Raw genomic sequence first — 16,290 nt, forward strand, 5'->3', positions numbered from 1 at the left:
AAAAAAGTGTTTATTATGCATTAGCTAATTGTAGCCACAACATTGCAGGTAGGTATTATTGCACTCTCCATTTTACAGATGGAGATGTCAAAGGCTAAGAGAAGTACAACAATTCACCCAAGATTATATAACTAGTTAGTATTCACACCCAGTTCCAAGGGATAACAGGGCTTGTGCAGATAACCAGGACCCTGCAACAGTGTCTAAGGTGGGAAATTAGCACTGTAAGGGGATCAGGGATGTGTTTTCAAGAATATTATCAAGAGGCTCTCTGCTCCTCCTGTTCAACAGGCAGCCGCATCTTTCTGCACAGTGCCAGCCTCAACCCTGAGACACGATGGTGAAGATTAGAGTGAACAGATTTGGCTGTATTGGGCGCCTGGTCACCAGGACTGCCTTTTACTCTGGCAAAGTGGATGTTGTCACCATCAATGACCCTTTCATTGACCTCAACTACATTGTCTACATGTTCCAGTATGATTCAACTCACAGCAAGTTCAAAGGCACAGTCAAGGTTGAGAATGGGAAGCTTGTCATCAATGGAAAGTCCATCTGCATCTTCCAGGAGCAAGATCCTGCCAACATCAAATGGGGTGATGCTGGTGCTGAATATGTTGTGGAGTCCACTGGTATCTTCACCACCATGGAGAAGGCTGGGACTCACTTGAAGGGTGGAGCTAAGAGGGTCATCATCTCTGCCCCTTCTGTGGATGCCCCCATGTTTGTGATGGGTGTGAACTGTGACAAGTATGACAACTCCATGAAGATTGTCAGCAATGCTTCCTGTAACACCAGCTGCCTGGCCCCCCTGGCCAAGGGCACCCATGACAACTTTGGCATCGTGGAGGGACTCATGACCACAGTCCATGCCATCACTGCCACCCAAAAGACTGTGGATAGGCCCTCTGTCAAACTGTGGTATTACAGACAAGGGGCTGCCCAGAACACCATCTCTGCTTCCACTGGTGCTGCCCAGGCTGTGGGCAAGGTCATCCTTGAGCTGAACAGGAAGCTCACTGGCATGGCCTTCCGTGTTCCCACCCCCAATGTGTTGGTTGTGGATCTGACCTGCCACCTGGAGAAAGCTGCCAAACACAATGACATCAAGAAGGTAGTGAAGCAGGCATCAGAGGGCCCCCTCAAGGTCATCCTGGGCTATACCGAGGACCAGGTGGTCTCCTGCAACTTTAACAGTGACACCCACTCCTCCACCTTCAATACCAGGGCTGGCATTGCCCTCAATGACCACTTTGTCAAGCTCATTTCCTGGTATGACAATGAATTTGGCTATAGCAACAAAGTGGTAGACCTTGTGGTCTACATGGTTTCCAAGGAATAAGAACCCAATGGACCACCAGACCCAGCAACAGGAAGAGACCCTCAGCTGCAGGGAAGTCCTTGCCCCAAATCTATCCCCCCCTGCACTGAGAATCTCCTGACCTCTGGTTTCTATCCTAGACCCCATGAAGAGGGAGGGGCTTAGGGAGCCCTGCCTTGTCATGCACCATCAATAAAGTTCACTGCACCCCCCCCCCAAAAAAAAGAATATTATCAAGAGCCCTAGCTGCTGTGGTTTAGTGAATTCAGCACCTGCCTGCAAACCAAGAGGTTGCCAGTTTGATTCCTGGCCAGGACACATGGCTGGGTTACAGACTTGGTCTCCAGTTGGGGGAGAGTGAGAGGCAACAGATCCATGTATCTCTTGCACACTGATGTTTCTCTCCCTTTCTTTCTCCCTTCCTTCCCCCTTCTCTAAAAGTAAATGAATAAAATATTTTTTCAAAAAGAGAGAAAGAGAATATTATCAAGAGACAACAAAGCAGGGTGACTACCCAGATGTAACCTTGCCAGGCTGGGTTCAAAACTGACTCTACCACTTCTGGTCAAGATGGAGGTGTAGGTGGACACACTTTGCCTCCTTGCACAACCATAAGAAGGTTCACAACTAACCTCAAAACAAAATACAACCAGCACTGCCAGAAAATAGAACTGTATCGAAGTCCAACAACCAAGGATTTAAAGAAGAAATATTCATCCAGACGTGTAGGAGGGGCAGGGACAGGGCAGAAAGGATGCCTTGGGGCTATGGTGATGCAGCAGTGGTGGTGGCTAGTGGAATGGGTGGTCTCCCGTTCAAGTGTGGTGTATGAAGACCAGGAGGGACACCTGGAGAGCAAGCCATCCCAGTCGCAGGCCAGACCACACAGCTCAGGGTTACAGCACCAGGAGTAGAGCCTCATAATTTCTGGCTGTAAAAGCCAGTGGTGTTTGGGACAGTGGAAGAAATAGCCAGTCTCTCAGGAGAGTCTGTTTAAAGGACTCACATGGCCCTAGAACATATGCAAACCCACTCACTCTGGGATTCAGCACCAGGGCAGCAGCTAGAAGGGTGCCAGTCACATATGGGAAGTTGGGAAAGTGACTGGAAACAGGGTGAAAGCCAAGCAAGTGGTATTGTTCCCTCCTCAACCCCTCCCCAACCTCTCCCCCACACACAGTGCCACAAAGCTTCGAAGTGGGTTGCCCTGCTCTGGTGAATACCGAAGGCTCCACCCCTTACAATGTAGCAGGTGCACCAGAAACAAACACAGGGAGGTCGCAAAATTGAGAAGACAAAGAAGTATGGCCCAAATGAAAGAACAGGTCAAAAATCCAGAAAAAGAATTATGCAAAACGGAGATAGCCAACCTATCAGAAGCAGAGTTCTAAACACTGGTGATCAAGATGCTTAAAGACCTCACTGAGTGTGGCAACAACATAAAGGTAGAAATGAAGTTTATATTAAGTGAAATAAAGAAAAATCTACAGGGAATCAACAGTGAAGGGAAGGAAGCTGGGGTTCAAATCAATGATTTAGAACATAACGAAGAAATAAGCAGTCGACCAGTACAGAATGAAGAAACAAGAATTCAAAAAAACAAGGAGAGAATTAGAAGATTCTGGGACATCTCCAAATGTGTCAACATGCAAATCATAGGGATGCCAGAAGGAGGAGAAGAAGAAGAAAAGCAAGAAATTGAAAAGTTTTTTTGAAAAATAATGAAAGAAAACTTCTCTAATTTGGCAAAGGAAATAGACATACAAGTCCAGGAAGCACAGTGAGTCCCAAACAAGTTGGGCCAAGGAGGGCAACACCAAGACACATCATAATTAAAATGCCAAAGGTTAAAGATAAAGAAAGTATCTTAAAAGCAGCAAGAGAGAAGGAGACAGTTACCTACAAAGGAGTTCCCATAAGACTATCAGCTGATTTCTCAAAAGACACTTTGCAGGCTAGAAGGGGCTGGAAAGAAGCATTCAAAATTATGAAAGGCAAGGACCTACAACCAAGACTACTCTATCCAGCAAAGCTATCATTTAGAATGGAAGAGAAGATAAAGTGCTTCCCAGACAAAGTAAAGCTAAAGAAGTTCATCATCACCAAGCCCTTATTACATGAAATGTTAAAGGGACTTACTTAAGAAGAAGAAGATCAAAACTATGAATGGTAAAATGACAACTCACAAGTATCAACAACTGAATCTAAAAAATCAAAAACAGAAACTAAACAAACAAATAGAACAGGAACAGAATCATAGAAATGGAGATCACATGGAGGGTTATCAATGGGGAAGGGTGGAGAACGGGGGAAAGGTACAGAGATTAAGAAACATAATTAGCCCCTGGCTGGCATAGCTCAGTGGATTGAGCATGGGCTGTGAACCAAAGCATCACAGGTTCGATTCCCAGTCAGGGCACATACCTGGGTTGCAGGCCACAGATGTCAGCAACCGCACATTGATGCTTTTCTCTCTCTCTCTTTCTCCCTTCCCTCTCTAAAAATAAATAAATAAAATCTTTTTAAAAACTTTAAAAAAGTAACATAATTAGTAGGTACAAAATAGACAGGGGGAGGTTAGAAGTAGTATAGGAAATGGAGAAGCCGAAGAATTTATATGCAAAACAAATGGGCATAAACTAAAAGGGGGAATTGCTGGAGGGAAGGGGGTGCTGGGCAGAGGGGAGTAAAGGGAGAAAAATTGGACAACTGTAATAGCATAACCAATAAAATATACTTAAGAAAAACAAAAACCAGGCCCTTTGATTCTACAAACCTAAAAGTGGCTGATTCAATTCCCAGCCAGGGCATGTACCTGGGTTTCAGGACAAGTCTGTGGTTGGGTACATGTGAGAGGCAACTGATTGATGTTTCTTTCACACATAGATGTTTCTATCCCTCTCTTTCTCTCTTCCTTCCCCTCTGTCTAAAAATAAATAAATTAAATATTTTTTTAAAAACACTGGCTCTACCATAAATCACCTGTGTGACCTTGAACAAGGTACTTGACCCTTAGCTCTGTTTTTTTCTTTTTTCATTTTTAGTTTTTATGTACTTATTTTTTAGACAGAGAAGAAGGGAAGGAGAGAGGGAGAGAAATATAGATGTGGGAGAGAAACATCAGTCGGTTGCCTCTTCCACATAACCAACTCAGACATGTACCCTCTCCAGGAATTGAACTGGTGACCTTTCAGTTTGCAGGACAATGCCCAACCCACTGAGCTACAATGGGTTGGAGGTCAGAAAGGAAAGGGAAGCCCTAACTGGAACAAAGACTTGGAAAATTGGAAGAGATATTACAGAAGGTGTCATCCTTACTGTTCATTCTATTCTAACATGAAAACGTCCTCATTGCCCTGGCTGGGGTGACTCAGTGGACTGAACGCCAGCCTGCACATCGAAAGGTCGCCAGTTTGATTCCACCCAGGCTCCATGCCTGGGTTGCTCACCAGGTCCCCGGTTGGGTATGTGTGAGAGGAAACTGATTAATGTTTCTCTCCTCTTTCTCCCTTTCTTCCCCTCTCTTTAAAAATAAATAAATAATAAAACCTTTTAAAAAAAGAAGTCCTGATTGTACGGATCGGTGAGATCATGACAACAACCACAAATTATAGGTTTATCTAGTCAGTCAGAATATTGAATAAACTGTCCACTTGCTAAGTGGATGAAACTGAAAACCTTGGACCTGGTATCAGACTGTTTGAATATGGCCAGGCATCTGTCCAGCTGTCTGACCTTGGGTTAGTTACTTTGCCTCCCTAAACCTTGGTTTCCTCATGCCATCGTTAAATCAGGATAACAATAGTATGATCTCTTGGAATGTTGTGAGGACTGCATTAAATGATGTATGCAAAAATGTTTCACACTGTATCTAGCATAGAGATCTGTACTTTCACAAATAAGACACTACTGTTTTTAGGATTGTGCCCAGGACAACAACCGCAAATTGTTGCAAATAAATTGCAAATAAAGATGGTAGCATTTTCCTTCTTAACAAATCTAAAAGGAATTCGAATTCCCCTGGGATTAGGACCTATCCCTTTGAATCAGCAGTTCAGATTTGGTTGCCATAGTTTCGAGGGCTGTGAATGGCATGCCACATTTTCAAAAGTTGCTTTGACTTGTCTGAAAAGATACTGTTTTTATAAACGGGCTGTCCCCAGTTTGTAAAATCCATCTCTGGATGTTTTCCATCTATTCTCCACAGCCTCTCGCTGTAGCTCCCCTAAGAAAAGGCACACTGACCAGGAAGAAAGTGACTAAACCTTGATAAGGGACATTTACTCTTTTGACCTCAACTCACAAACACATTTCAGCAAGAGTTACCTCAGGAATTCCCTAATTCCTTACCCTTTAGGTAATCAAGGCTTTCAATAAAGTTATGGCCTATTCCTCTATCAAAAAGAAATAACTACCCTGGCAGGGCAGCTCATCAGAGCATCACCCTGGTCCAAGGGTCAGGGCACATACAAGAACCTAACAAGCAATGAAACAATGAGTGGAACAAGAAACCGATGTTTCTCTCATTCTCTCTCCCCTCCTCTCTTTCTCTAAAAATCAATACATAAACTTAAAAAAAAAAACTGACCCAAATGGAGTCACTGTGCAAAGCTGTAGGAGGGTACAACCAGGGGGCCCCCAAAAGAAGGATTTGTAATGGGGTCCAGAACTCAAGGTGTCCAGGAAATATTAGAAAGATATATAGGATGTCCTCGCCCTACACCACAGGTGTGAGTTGGGGGAAGGGTCACAAGGAGCAGGGCCATAGAGAGCTGTTTTGCATAGGAACAGCTTGGCAACTAACCTCTGGTGTGGTCATTTAATACATCTATAACCTTTAACTGGTTGCATAGATATGTTAAATAGCTATGGCCATGCTCTAAGCCAGGGGGATGGAAGGAATTTCCCCCCAAGATGTAACTGGGAGGCAACTCCCCTTAGTTACAGCACCTGTGTGAGAGCTTGGAGATGATTGGCTCCACGACATGGGGCCACCCTGCCCAGACTCATGATGGCAGCCCAGTAAAGCTGGAAGGATATGGGAGTACAGGCAAGTGTAGCCAATTGTGGGAGGAGTCGGAAATGGGGCTGCAAAGGAAGATTGGCACGGGGATTTAAACCCAGACTCAGCAGCCATTGAAGGGAGGACCATGCAGCTGTGGCAGTGAGGAGAACCAAGCACTTTTGGCAGAGTGGGGACCCCCTGCAGCCATAAGAAGAATCACCATGCAGCTTTAGCTGGAGATCCAGGTGACAGCTGATGGTGCTGGGAACCGAGGGAGGCCTCCCAGCCGAGCACGGATTACTGGGAAGAACCAGGGGCTGCCTGAGCCACGGACTTCTATTTCTTTTCCTGAGATATGGTACTCCAGACTGGGCAAAGGGGGGAAGGAAGAACTGTGTGTGTTTGTGGGTGTTTTAAGGGACTTTGAGATTTTGATGAAGACATTAAGTCATTACTCTTAAGTCTGTATAACTTGAATAAATAATTCCTTTCCTTTTTACCAATCTCTAACATGGAGAGCTATAATTCTCTGGCTTAGGGAAAGGTGAACCTAGTACAGGGGGACCCTAGGAGAAGGGAGGATCAATTCAGTAGCATTCAGTAGCTCTTCCCTGGCGGCCAATCAGGGAAAACCATGGGAGACCACATGTGCAGTAGCTTTAAAGTAATACAACTACTGTACATGCACAGTAAAGCCCACCAAAACTAGCCAGGAAGGATCCGCCCTGTAAGAATAGAGTCCCTCCAGCCTATGAGGTCAATCTCTGCTTGGAGTTGGCATGCTCCCATGTTCTCTGCTCTAAACTCTGGGTGTTCGGTTCAATTCTTTGTCCCAATCACCAAGAACCTGGTTACCTGTACCCACCTGTCACAAAGCCACACAAAGACTTAATACCTAACCTAACTGCAATTTTAACCTCTCCCAAGAGGTGGGGTATGGAATTTTAAACCAATCAATCTGGAATTTCCTGGTCTGCACTAGTGAGGTAATCTGCCTAATACCACTCCTCTCTGCCCCTAAGGGAAGGTAAACTTGCCTGATATAATTCATTCTTTTAACTTTTAATCCCACCCTCTTTCTGCCTATATAAATTTTTACTTTCTACATGAGAATGTCATTTTTACCTGGTGAATCTGTTTTACTTTCTCTAAAGGACTGACATTAATATCCACTGCCTCCACCCCCGCCCTCCAAAATCCACTTTAAAGCCTCCCACACGACAGTGTTCCAATGTGAGAACTACGTATAAGCCACAGTGCAGAGGCTGGGACCTCTATCTCCATAGGTTCCATTCCTCAGTCTCTACAACAGAGAGAAGGGGCAGCTCCACCACTCATAGTCTAATCATTTTGGGCCACTTAGTTCTCTGAGTGTCAGTCTCAACTGTGAAATAAGCTGCCCTGCAGGACTTTATTCATTGTCATTCTATACATATTTGTTATACCAGAGATGAGCAAGATAAGCATAGTTTCTGTCCTGCAAAGCAGTCCGGTGTGGACATCGGACAGGAAAAAAGGAGTCAGAGATAGGCAGCTGCCACAGCCACGGTGCAGGGTGGGGCAACTCTGGGGAATTCCGAGGGTGGCTGTGTGCTTACTGTGCCTGCTGCTCTCCAGGTGCAATGCAGGGAACCTTCTTTGCTCTGGAATTGCTGACTGATGAAACACCCTCCATAACCTTGGTAAGTATTACAGTTCCGTGACTAATTGATTGAGATCAACACACAGGAAATTTATTAGAGAGGGTTCTTGGGAGAACACTTAGGGAGATGGTTTGAAAAAAGGGCTGAGAAAGTTTAATGGCTGCACAGTATTAGCCTACCCACTCAGGAAGCTTCCAAGTTGAGGGCATCCCAAAGAATTGTCCTAAATTGAGGTGAGAAGACCAGCCTTTATACCCCAACAGGAACCAGGTATAGAAGTGGTCTGCCCCCAAGAAGAATGCCTTGGGTATGGAAGCTTGGGGGAGGTTGGGTGTGGTACATTTCTACTGGAAAGTCTTATTTTATTTCTATATCCCTCCTTTCCCAGTTCCTCCCTCTAAAATAGATCTAAGAAGAGGAATCTAATCTAGCCAGGGAAGGTTTAGGAAGAAGTAAGATATAAACTCAGACCTGAAGAAGTAGAAATTAGCTAGGAAGGGAGAAGACAGAACATAAGGAAGTTCCTAGGCTGAGGGAAGAGCACATGCAAAGGCCCAGCAGGAAGGGAAGGAGGAGAAAGAGGACATGCCTCTTATTTCAGGATAAAATAGCTGAATATGGTCAGTGGATTTGGGGTCCAGTCCCAACTCTGCCATTTACTCAGTGTTCTTAAACTCTTCAAATCTCAGCTTCTCTGTAAATGGGGATGATAATAATACCTGCCTCCCAGTTGTTTTTATGGTGAGGTGAGATAACACATGCATCATAAATGTTGCTGTGTCTATTGCTCAGAAAATAATAATAGTTGATGTGTTTGTTAATAATACACCTCTTACCTAGAAAAATTAAAGAAGCATTTGGGAGTCAGCAATTTTTTCTTAGTAATCAAATTAGATAATTTAAGCTTGTGGACCATGTGGTCTCTGTTCTAAATCTTCAACTCTTGTAGTGTAAAAGTACCCACAGACCATGCATCAGAAAACGTGTTCCGGACCTCCAGCCAAGATGGAGGCATAGGTAGACACACCGTGCCTCCTCACACAACCAAGATAGTGACAACAACCATTTAGAAACAGAATAACAACCAGAACTGACAGAAAAGTGAACTGCATGGAAGTCAGACAACCAAGAAGTTAAAATAGACCCTTTCATCCAGGCCAGTAGGAGGGGTGGGGTCGGGAAGCCAGGCGGAGAAGGGCTGAGTGGCACAAAGAGTGTTGGGACTGGGTGTGTAAGACTGCAGGGGCAGATCCTGAGCACGCAAGTGCAAACCCCAACCCAGGGGTGGCAACCAGCAGGCCCAGCAAGGCTACGATTGTGAAGCAAGGCACTGAGCACAACCCAGGGTCCTAGCACTGGGAAATAGAGCCTTGGGGCACTGATTGAAAACACCTGTGGGCGTGAGGCGCAGGGAGAGACTCCCAGCCTCACAGAAGAGGTCATTGGAGAGAACCACGGGGTGCACAAGTCCACTCACACAGCAATCAGCACCAGAAAGGTCCAGTTTGCTTGGGGGAATCGGCAGAAGGGACTGAAATCAGCAGAGAGTGGAGCAAGCGCCATTGTTCCCTCTTGGACCCCACCCCCACATACAGCGTCACAACCCAGCAACTAGGGTGCCCCGCCCTGGTGAACATCTAAGGCTCCTCCCCTCAACGTAACAGGTGCAACCAGACCAAAAAAAAAAAAAAGAAAAGAAAAGAGAGAGAGAGAGAGAGAGAGAGAGAGAGGTGGCTCAAACAGAAGAACAAATGAAAGCCCCAGAACCCATCCTTTTAAGCAACTGAGAGATAGCCAACCTATCAGATGCACAGTTCAAAACACTGGTGATTCAGATGCACAGAATTAGTTGAATTTGGTTGCAAATTAGATGAAAAAAATGAAGGAAAATGCACAGGGAACTAATAGGGATGGAATGAAAGCTGTGTCTCACATCAATGGAGTGGACCAGAAAGAAGAAACAACCACACAGAAAAGAATGAAGAAATAAGAATTCAAAAAAATGAGGGGAGGCTTAGGAACCTCCAGGACATCTTTAAACATTCCAACATCCAAATTATAGGGGTACCAGAAGGAGAAAAGGAAGAGCAACAAGTGGAAAAGTTATTTGAACAAACAATAAAGGAGAACTTCCCCAATCTGGCAAAGGAAATAGACGTCCAAGAAGCTCAGAGAGTCCCAAAGAAGCTGGACCCAAGGAGGAACACACCAAGGCACATCATAATTACATTAACCAAGGTAAAAATGAAGGAGAGAATCCTAGAAGCAGCAAGGAATAAGGGGATGGTAACTACAAAGGAGTTCCCATCAGACTGTCAGCTGATTTCTCAAAACAGATCTTGCAGGCAAGAAGGGGCTGGAAAGAAGTATTCCAAGTCATGAAAGGCAAGGACCTCCATCCAAGATTGGTCTATCCAGGTAAGCTTTCATTTAGAATGGAAGGGCAGATAAAGTGCTTCTCAAATAAGCTCAAGTTAAAGGAGTTCATCATCACCAAGTCCTCATTATGTGAAATGTTAAAGGGACTTATCTAAGGAAAAAAGATTAAAAACATGTATAGTAAAATGACAGCAAACTCACAATTATTAACAACCACACCTAAAACAAAACCAAACTAAGCAAACAACTAGAACAGGAACAGAACCAGAAATGGAGATCACATGGAGGGTTAGCAACAGGGGGTGGGAGGAGGAGAGGGGGGAAAAAGTATGGAGAATAAGTAGCATAAATGGTAGGTGGAAAATAGACAGGGGGAGGTCAAGAATAGTATGAGAAATATAGAAGCTAAAGAACTTATGACATATGGACATAACTAGAGGGGGGAATGTGGATGGGGGAGGGTGTGCAGGGTGGAGGGGGATGGAGGGTGGGTAATGGGACAGCTGTAATAGCATAATCAATAAAATATTTTTTAAAAAGAAAGAAAACGTGTTCCAATAAGACTTTACTTATAGAAACAGGAAGCAGTTACATTTGCCAGTTCCCCACACTCAGATTATAAAACAGCAAAACAAGGCCCTGTGGTTTGAGATTTCAGGCCCCTTCACTATATACTCTTTCTCCACTTACATGGAACATTCTCTGTAAACATGAGTTACATAGATCTGCGCTGATTTACAAAATGGCATAGCAATAAAACAAAAAGTGAGACGCAATGATAGAATCTCCATTTTGTCATCTTAAGAGTTTGTGACTTCAGATTCCATGCAGTTCATGAACAGCCATTTTTCCATTTTGAAATGATCCTGTGTCAAGAAGCTGATGCTCATAACTTCAGTGATGAGGAAATATAATTGTCCTAGTTGGGTCTTGTTATGGGAGAAACTCCCAGAAATGCAGCTCTTCTCACCAATGCAGTAAAGAATTATAGATCAGTGTCTATAAGCACACAAGCAAGGTTTATTGGTAATCCATTCTTGTTCTCTTGGGAGAGAATGAGTCTAGCTAAGGTGGAGGTAGGTAGGTGAAAGGCATAGGTTCAGCGTAAAGCAGGGTAAGGGTGGCAAGGGCAGGGGTGGCAAAAGCAAGACAGCAAGAGCCTTTGTTCTGAGGATTTACATAATTGGTGGGGTGGGGGAGGGTGAAGTTACATATTGATAGGTAAAGATGGTGCTAGCTTTCCAGGACTGGGTGTGAATACCCAAAGGTATTAATGGGCTTCCTCCTTTAGGTACTATTGGCCCTTTCTGGCCTTCTAGGCCTTAGGATGAAAGCATAGTTTCAAAGGCTTTCTTTCCCAGATAATGGAAAAGATACACAGAATTTCAGGGACTATTGAGTCAGTGGGTGGGGCATGTATCCCTCCTCCTCCCTGCCTTGGTTTGCTATATATCCTTCCTAACAGTCTAACACAAAAAGCAGAATCTGAGACAAGGATTTACTCGCAAACAGTTTATTTTGAGAAGAATTCTGGGAAATTGGAATGAGGAAACTGAGAGTGAAAGAGGAAAGGAGGTGTAGCCAATGCAATGGTGTGTTGTTGAGCTGGTTACCACTCTGGGCACTAGGGCTCAATCCCGTTGGAGACTGTCAGAATGTACTGGGACGTGGAGGACCTAAACCATCACCTGTGCTGGAACAAAGAAGGTGTGAGTCACTGGCAGAATACCTGACCTCCAGGTTCCCTACTGAGGCATCGTTCCAGCTTCCTGCTGGAAACCAGTGAAGTCCTCACTGCCCCTCCCCTCTCCCTCGAGCTTTTCCCAGAAACAAGGCCCATAAATCTCTCAGACTTTCTTTCCCCCAATCTGTCATCCCTGACCAGAAGACACTGTCTTGCAAACAACTATATCCTGGACACCTGGGACAGATCAGCAGGGTGACTCACTCTCCCCAGAGGGTGTGCCACACACCCTTAAAAACCCTCCTACCCTTTCCTTTGCCACTGCTGTTTGCTTAGACTTAATCTGCCAGATTGCAATGTCCCACCTCGAATAACAGCCCTTAATTAGAGTTTTTTTAGCTTCCGGTCCTTTCTTAGCCACCTTGGCTACCTAACAGAGACCCCCTAAGGAACAATGTAGAATATGTGTCAAAAATGTCCACCTGAGGTATGACCTGTCCACTGATACCCATCAGTCAAGGGAGGTGTTAACTTTCTCACATTTTAAGAATGAAGCTTGTCGAGGTACAAAGGCAGTCAAGAGCACCTACACATAGCTCGTTGTGCACAGTAAAGCATGCACACAATTAGAAATTTGAATTGAAATTATCCTATGGATTGAAAAATGTCTTTCTCTAACCACTGACTCTTAGTCATCCAGTCTTCCTTCATAGGACCAATTTTTGTTTGTACTTTCTTGTATATCTTCTCAGAGGTAGCCCATGTATAGGAAAATAAATACTTAGTATTTCCCATTTCTTTAAATCATTGGTGACATACTACACAATGTTTACTGGACTGTGTTTTTTAAAATTTATATCTATGTGTTGACGGGAGAGACCTGGTTCTTCTTGCTGACGCATGTAAAGAATTACAGATCAGCACATCTATTAGTGTGCAATCAGTTTATTAGTGATCCATTCCCATGCAAGAGAACAGGACTAGCTAGAGTAGGGGGTTGAAGAGCAAAGGTTCAGGGCAAATCAGGGCAGCAAAAGTAAGAGGGACTGAAAACCAGGGTGGCAAGCCCCCAGGTGGCCTAAGTCCTGATATCCAGAGAGCCAAGGGCGCCAATAGCACCCCGAGCGCACCTGAGTCCCTCAGAGAGAGTGAGTCCTTTGTTCTGAGGACTTATAAAGTTGGTGGGTTAGGAGAAAAAAGGTACATATTGATTAACAGGTAAATGTGGTGCCAGCTTTCCTGGGGGAGGGTATGTGACTACCCAAACGTGGGTATGTGTGGGGGTCTGTTAGCCTAAATCCTTATCTTTTCCAGACTCTATTTGTTCAACCAATAAAACAAATATGTGACAGGAGACAGTTAACTAAAACTGGGGTACTTTCCCAAAGTTTTTTATGGGCCATAAAAAACTCCATAAGCATTTCAAAAGCACTCCATAAGCAAGTCTATAAGCATTAGGGACTTCCTCCTGAAACGGATAGTGACCAGAGTTTTTATATGAGCTTCTTCTTTGTGCACCGTGGATCCTCTCCCACAGTCTTGAAATAAAAACACAGTTTCAAGGCTGTCTTTCCCAGATAGCGGAAATGCTACATAGAATTTCAAGGACTTCCCTCCTTCCTTGTTAATGTAGTGTTTCTTGTGACGTTGGAACACCTGGCAATATTATAGGACCAAGCTCAGGACTGCTGAGTTAGCATGTGAAACGTCTCCCTCCTTCTCCCTGCATCAGTTTACTATTCATTCTACCTAAGTGCTAAAAAGGTGTTTCCTAGCAACCAGGATGCTGGGCGCTGGCCAGTAATAGCAGTGCAGTCTAAGAGTTCTTCCTATGCTGTCTTCTGCCTCATATGCATCTTGCTGACAATTACATACATGTGTTTAGAACTCCTTCTTCTTTGTAATGACCATGTAATATTTCATTTATGGCTCTACTTTAATTTACTTAACCAGTCTCTTTACTGATGATATTGGTATTTCCAACAATTTTTTAAAAGTCAAACTGATTGAAGTATACATGCAGTAAAATTTACCCACTAAGTGTACAGCTCTATCAATTGTGGGAAACACATACAATCGTGTAGTCACAGCCAAGATATAGAACACTTCCATCACTCCAAAAATTTCTTTCTCACCCTGGCCTGGTGGCTCAGTTGGTTGGAGCATCGTCCCATACACCAAAAGGTTGCAGGTTTGATTCATGGTCAGAGCACATACCGAGATTTTGGGATCACTAGTGGGGGTGTGTACGAGAGGCAACTGATTGATGTTTCTCTTACATGGATGTTTCTCTCCATCTCTCTCTCCTTTCCTCTCTCTAAGCATATCCTTGGGTGAGAATTAAAAGAAAATTCTCTCTAGTGAACCTTTGTAGTCAGCTCCCTTCATTCATCCTCAGCTTGGCAATCATTGATCTGCTTTTAGATCTTATACTTTGTCTTTTCCAAAATGTCACATAAATTGAATCATATAGGATGTAGCCTTTAAGTTTTCTTTTTTCCTTTCTTTTTCTGAGAGAGGGAGAGAAACATCGATGTAAGAGAGAAACATCAATTGGTTGCTTTTTCTTTTAAAAAAATTATTGGTTTTTATTTTTTTAATTCTCATCCAAGGACATTTTTCATTGCTTTCTTTTGGGGGGGGGGGGTGGGGAGAACATCAATGTGAGAGAGAAACATTGACTAGCTGCCTTCTCATACATGCCCTGACTGAGGATTGAAACTGTAACCTGGGTATGTGCCCTGACCAGGAATGGAACCAACTGAGCTATACAGGCCAGGGCTGCCTTTTCTTACATGCCTTGACCTGGGACCAAACCCACAACCCAGGCATGTGCCCCAACCAGGAACCGAACCAGCAACCTTCGCCCCACCCTGCGGGACAATGCCCAACCAACTGAGCCACACAGGCCAAGGTACGTCTTGTTTCTTTCACTAACACAACACATTTGCGATTCATCCATTTTGTTGCATTCATGGTTGCTTCCTTTTTATTACTGATTGATATTTCTTGGCGCATATAAAGGGGGACCCCCTCCAAAAAACAGAATTATTTTCTGGAGGACAGGCCCCTTGTACTACAGGCTTCCCCCACTAGGTGCGTGTTCTAGAAACCCATCTGTATCAGTGTACCAGCTGGCATTGTTGTGAGAGGCTTCAGTGAATTTTTCATGAAGATTTGTTCAATGAGTTTGTGCATTTCATGATGGGTGACTTATGAGCGCACCTACCTACACTGTGCTGAGTGCTCAGCAGTTTTTGACCAAAAACAGCCTGACCCCCATGCCTCACCCTCCCTATTCACCAGATCTCACCATAAGCGACATTTTTTATGTTTGTTTCCCCAGATGAGAAAAATTCCTTGAAGGGAAATGTTTTGCCAATGTGGAAGAGGTGAAACAAAAAACAGCAGAAGCACTAAAAATATCAAAATCAATGAGTTCCAAAACTGTTTTGAGCAGTGGAAAAAACATCTTGATAGGTGTAGTACATCCATCAAATGGAGAGTCACCTACTTTGAAGGTGACTGAAGTTGAAACATGTAAGAATACATACACAATTTCTTGTCCTGGCCAAGTAGCCCAAATGTTTGGAAGGTTGTCTCGATATGCCAAGGTTGTGGGTTCAATTCCCAGTCAGGGCACACACAAGAATCAGCCAATGAATATGTAAATTGATGGAACAATAAATCGATGTTTCTCTCTCTCACTCTCTCTCTAAAATCAATATACAAAAAATAAATAAATCCACCATTTTTAATAAATTAATTCTGTGTTTTGGGGGTCCTTCCTTGTACATCAGAGCTAGTTTATAACCATTCACCAAGTGGAAAACAACTTGGTGGATGGGTCATTTCCAGTTGTGGTAATTATGAATAAATCTGTTATTACTGCATACTGCCTTTTGTATGGACATAAATTTTTATTTCTCTTGTGTAAACACCTTGGAGTGGGATTTCTGGGTTGTATGGTAAGTACATGTTTGACTTAATAAGCAGTTACAAAACTGATTTTCAAAGTGGCTAATACTACTTTGTTTTCCCACCAGCAAGCTACAAGCATTCCCTAGCATTGGGTCTCACTGTCAGTTGTTTTCACTTCAGCCATTCTGACAGATAGATAGGCTTTCCTACCATACACGGTGCTACAGTGAATACTCTTATAGACATATCCTTCATAACTAGATGTGAATATATCCGTAATATACATTCTTAAAACCAGAATTCATGGATCAAAGGGTGTGGAAAGTTGAATAGGTATTGC

General features: G+C 43.7%; 1 protein-coding gene across 1 annotated transcript; it reads left to right on the forward strand.

Moving 5' to 3' along the window:
- The first annotated feature begins 267 nt into the window (after positions 1–267).
- On the forward strand, positions 268–1,418 carry LOC114509753 (glyceraldehyde-3-phosphate dehydrogenase-like). Its single transcript, XM_028528261.2, has one exon. The coding sequence runs from the start codon at positions 338–340 to the stop codon at positions 1,337–1,339; it is 1,002 nt and encodes a 333-aa protein (XP_028384062.1). The 5' UTR covers positions 268–337; the 3' UTR covers positions 1,340–1,418.
- The last annotated feature ends 14,872 nt before the right edge of the window (positions 1,419–16,290 follow it).

Source organism: Phyllostomus discolor, chromosome 3, assembly GCF_004126475.2.
Source record: "Phyllostomus discolor isolate MPI-MPIP mPhyDis1 chromosome 3, mPhyDis1.pri.v3, whole genome shotgun sequence".
Classification (NCBI taxonomy): domain Eukaryota; kingdom Metazoa; phylum Chordata; class Mammalia; order Chiroptera; family Phyllostomidae; genus Phyllostomus; species Phyllostomus discolor.

Bases quoted from the DNA above. Each gene is read 5' to 3' on its own strand.
- LOC114509753 (XM_028528261.2), top strand. From the start codon at position 338: ATGGTGAAGATTAGAGTGAACAGATTTGGCTGTATTGGGCGCCTGGTC.